Genomic DNA, 3,628 nt, shown 5'->3' with positions numbered 1-3,628 from the left:
CGTTAGATGTTTGTATCTTAGAGACGATTGCCGTCAACGTTGAGCACTGTTAACGGGCAATTTCGTCTTGCGGATAGAGAGATTCTCTCGCCTCGACTTTGTCCATCATTGTTGCTGCTTGTGTTGCTGCTGTCGTACCACTTTTTCAGAATTCGAAATACATCCTAATAACATTGTGTCGATCATGAAAAAAAACTACTTTTTGTTTTTAAATATGGACAAAATTGATCGGATTTAAATTTAAAATCAATCTCGTGGAACCATATTACAAAACACTCCCTAAAAAAATATCGACCTCGCCACGGGACGCGTGGATATGGTTCGTGTGGCTGGTAGGGTAATCCAGAAGGTCAACGAACAAAACCGTAACTCAAACACGACCCCGGGAATTTGTAACGTTATACACATTCCCAATCAACACAATTTTATATCTCTCGGGTGAAACTCATCTCTTTAGTTTTCAGACGTTTCATAGTGTCCACACAAATTTCACACACACACCGCTCACTCAAGAAAATATGTTTACATCCTCCTCTGCTTCTCTATTACTCCCATGGCCTCCATTTCTCACTTCCCTTCGCCTTTTCTTGTTCACCGTGGTGTTATCCCCAATCAAGTCCGTTTGGCTTCTGTCAAAAAACCCAGAAAACTCTGGTCACCATTGTTTCCGGTTTGCTCAGTTGGAGCTCGAAAAGCAGACGACAGCTATGGCAAAGCGGCCGAAACTCTGCCACCCGTTAATGCTCTTGGACCCGATTCAAGATTATCGGTTTTCGAAGCTCCTAAAACTCACTCCAAGAAAATGGTTGCTGTGAAATCCTCTGGATCAGAGGCTGGTTTAACTTCTGGAGGAGTTCAAACAATGGTAAGTAGTACTAATGCATAAGTATCATTCGAGGAGTTCATTAGATTAGATGGGATGACTTGATAAGCCGAAGATGCATTTTTCATATATTCAGGAGCTTCTCTGTTTCTTTTTTCAGGTTTTAAAGCTGTTGCATTTGGCGGTTTCGTTGGGGATCATAGTATTCATGGATAAGCTATTGAAGAAGGCATTTGTGGATGCTGCCATTAAGTTCCCGAGTGCTTTATTTGGGATGTTCTGTATATTCACCATTTTGGTGGTTCTTGATGCCACCATCCCCGACGCAGCGACTACTCTGCTCGACTTTTTTCAGCCGGCGCTGCTGTTTATTCAACGGTGGCTGCCGTTGTTTTACGTGCCTTCTTTGGTGGTTCTGCCTCTTGCTGTCAAAGATATACCTGCTGCTTCTGGATTTAAAATCCTTCTCATTGTAGGTAATGTGACTGATCCAGTTATCTTATTCGGATTCTGCAGCTTGAAAATCCCAAGTTTCGGATGTCCACTTGTATGTTGTTTTCTGTTTGTACCATATTTTTGTATGCTTGATCATGTTTTAAGACAGCATTCGGAAGTTCGGATCAAGAAACTTGTTGGCATTTGCAACTTGAAATCAGATTCTTTTTCCACTAATGAAAATAAGAAGTTATCTTGTTACAATCAATGCCAAAGATGTTTGATTCTAAAGTACGACGGCGGACATAACATTTGCTTGATCTAGTCTAGGAAAATAAAAGACTTGTTTCTTTTCAAGCTTTGCATCTTTTAACCAAAGAGGCCTGGCTCATTCCTGCTGCAAACAAATGCATCACACGGAGTTTTTTTTTGCTATCTACTTTACTGCAGTTGGAGGTTGGCTGGCTTCACTGTCTGTGGCAGGTTTTACAGCTATAGCAGTGAGAAAAATGGTTAAAACAGAAATGATACCAGCCGAACCAATGCCTAAGCCTTCTCCCTTCACTTCACTCGAATTATGGTTTTGGGGCGGTATCTTCCTCGTATCATTCGTGTCAGCATTTCTCTACCCTACTGCACTAGGAACCAATGCTAGAACATGCCTGCCATTTCTCCTGGCTTCTACTGTGCTAGGCTACATAATCGGTTCCGGGTAACCATAACAAGAATTTGCTCAACCCAATACATATATATGTTGGTTCTGTTTATGTGTTCTTACCTGTTATGTTTCTCAGTTTTAGGGTCATTTTTTCGTGTTTTTAGGCTTCCGACTCAAGTGAAAACGGTTTTCCATCCCATTATCTGCTGTACGGTCTCAGCAGAATTAGCAGCATTGGCTTATGGAAAACTGTCGAATTGCGGGCTTAATCCTGTTCTTGGTAACATTCTAACAAAATTTCCATGCAAAAAACTGTGGATGTTTTATGGTAAAAATTAAAATTACAGGCTATTACCTTACTAAGGCTTCATCAAATCCTGGAGCTGGTGACATTTTAATGGGATTTCTTGGATCTGTCATACTCTCCTTCGCCTTCTCCATGTTCCGACAAAGAAAGGTAACTGATCCTCTTCCTACTTAATCACTCTCATTTGAATCTAAGATAGTGTTTGGAAACGCGTAAAAGACTTGTTTCCAGCTTCTCTTTACAAAATTTTGAACAAGCTGAGTTTCTACTCGTCGGAATAGCGACAAAAATATGCTGCAGGCTGCAAAATGTCCAAAACCCAAGTTTTGTTTCACTACAAGTGCTTGAAACAGTGACTGATTAATGTTTTTTTTCCCCTGGTTTTAAAAAATTTGCAGCTGGTTAAGAGACATGCATCAGAAATATTCACTTCAGTCATAATATCCACCTTGTTTTCTTTGTACTCCACTGCTATCATAGGACGCCTAGTCGGCCTGGAACCGTCCCTGACCGTCTCAATCCTGCCCAGATGCATCACTGTGGCACTTGCCCTCAGCATTGTGACTTTCTTTGAAGGTCGAAAACTTGCGTTAATTATTTCTACACTTTTAACTCGATGTCAATTTTCTCAATCCATCTGATCAAGAAAAATGCTCCATTTTCGTTTTTAAGGTCCCAATCCATCGCTCACAGCTGCTGTAGTCGTGGTGACGGGACTTGTGGGCGCCAACTTCGTTCAGGCAACTCTTGACCGATTAGGATTCCGCGACCCCATCGCTCGAGGAATAGCAACCGCATCAAGGTACCTAGATTCAACATTTGATCATTATATATGGACTGATCATATACAATTAATCATCATATATAACATCTAAATATAATATAGTAACATGTGAACCCAAAGAAAAATCTCTAGGCTACGTTTGAATTGAGTTACATTCCTAATTCCTATCATACACATTTATTCTTATATATTTGGACCCCAATCTTGTTCGTATAGCCGGCCATCTCCATCAAATTAACTTTTTCAAAATTAATGTTTAGTTTAGTAAAATATTTCTTATAAAAAAAATATTATGATATAATTGTTGTGATCAGTGCGCACGGATTGGGAACGGCTGCGTTATCCGCAAAGGAACCTGAGGCTCTTCCATTTTGTGCAATTGCATATGCTCTCACTGGCATCTTTGGATCTCTGCTTTGCTCTCTTCCGGCCGTTAGACAAAGCCTGCTAGCCATAATTACTGGCTGAGTAAATAAATAACAAAAACAAAATCCGAAGCATATATTTTATTTTATGGTATTGTTTCTTTATTTTATTTTTTTTCATTATTTCGCGTTGATTTTGTATGTGTATCATTAAAATTGAAAAATAAAATAAATAAATAAAAGTGGCATTCATGGA

At 39.7% G+C, this 3,628-nt stretch overlaps 1 protein-coding gene across 1 annotated transcript; it reads left to right on the top strand.

The window, feature by feature from the left end:
- The first annotated feature begins 454 nt into the window (after nucleotides 1–454).
- LOC140893701 (plastidal glycolate/glycerate translocator 1, chloroplastic) lies at nucleotides 455–3,628 on the top strand. The gene is made up of 8 exons (XM_073302729.1): nucleotides 455–865; nucleotides 984–1,299; nucleotides 1,709–1,970; nucleotides 2,081–2,196; nucleotides 2,264–2,373; nucleotides 2,622–2,799; nucleotides 2,896–3,025; nucleotides 3,322–3,628. Exons 1-8 carry the CDS (start codon nucleotides 554–556, stop codon nucleotides 3,473–3,475), a joined length of 1,578 nt encoding a protein of 525 aa, XP_073158830.1. The 5' UTR covers nucleotides 455–553; the 3' UTR covers nucleotides 3,476–3,628.

Source organism: Henckelia pumila, chromosome 1, assembly GCF_033568475.1.
Source record: "Henckelia pumila isolate YLH828 chromosome 1, ASM3356847v2, whole genome shotgun sequence".
NCBI classification, from domain to species: Eukaryota; Viridiplantae; Streptophyta; class Magnoliopsida; order Lamiales; family Gesneriaceae; genus Henckelia; species Henckelia pumila.
This window is presented reverse-complemented; position numbering and strand designations above follow the sequence as displayed.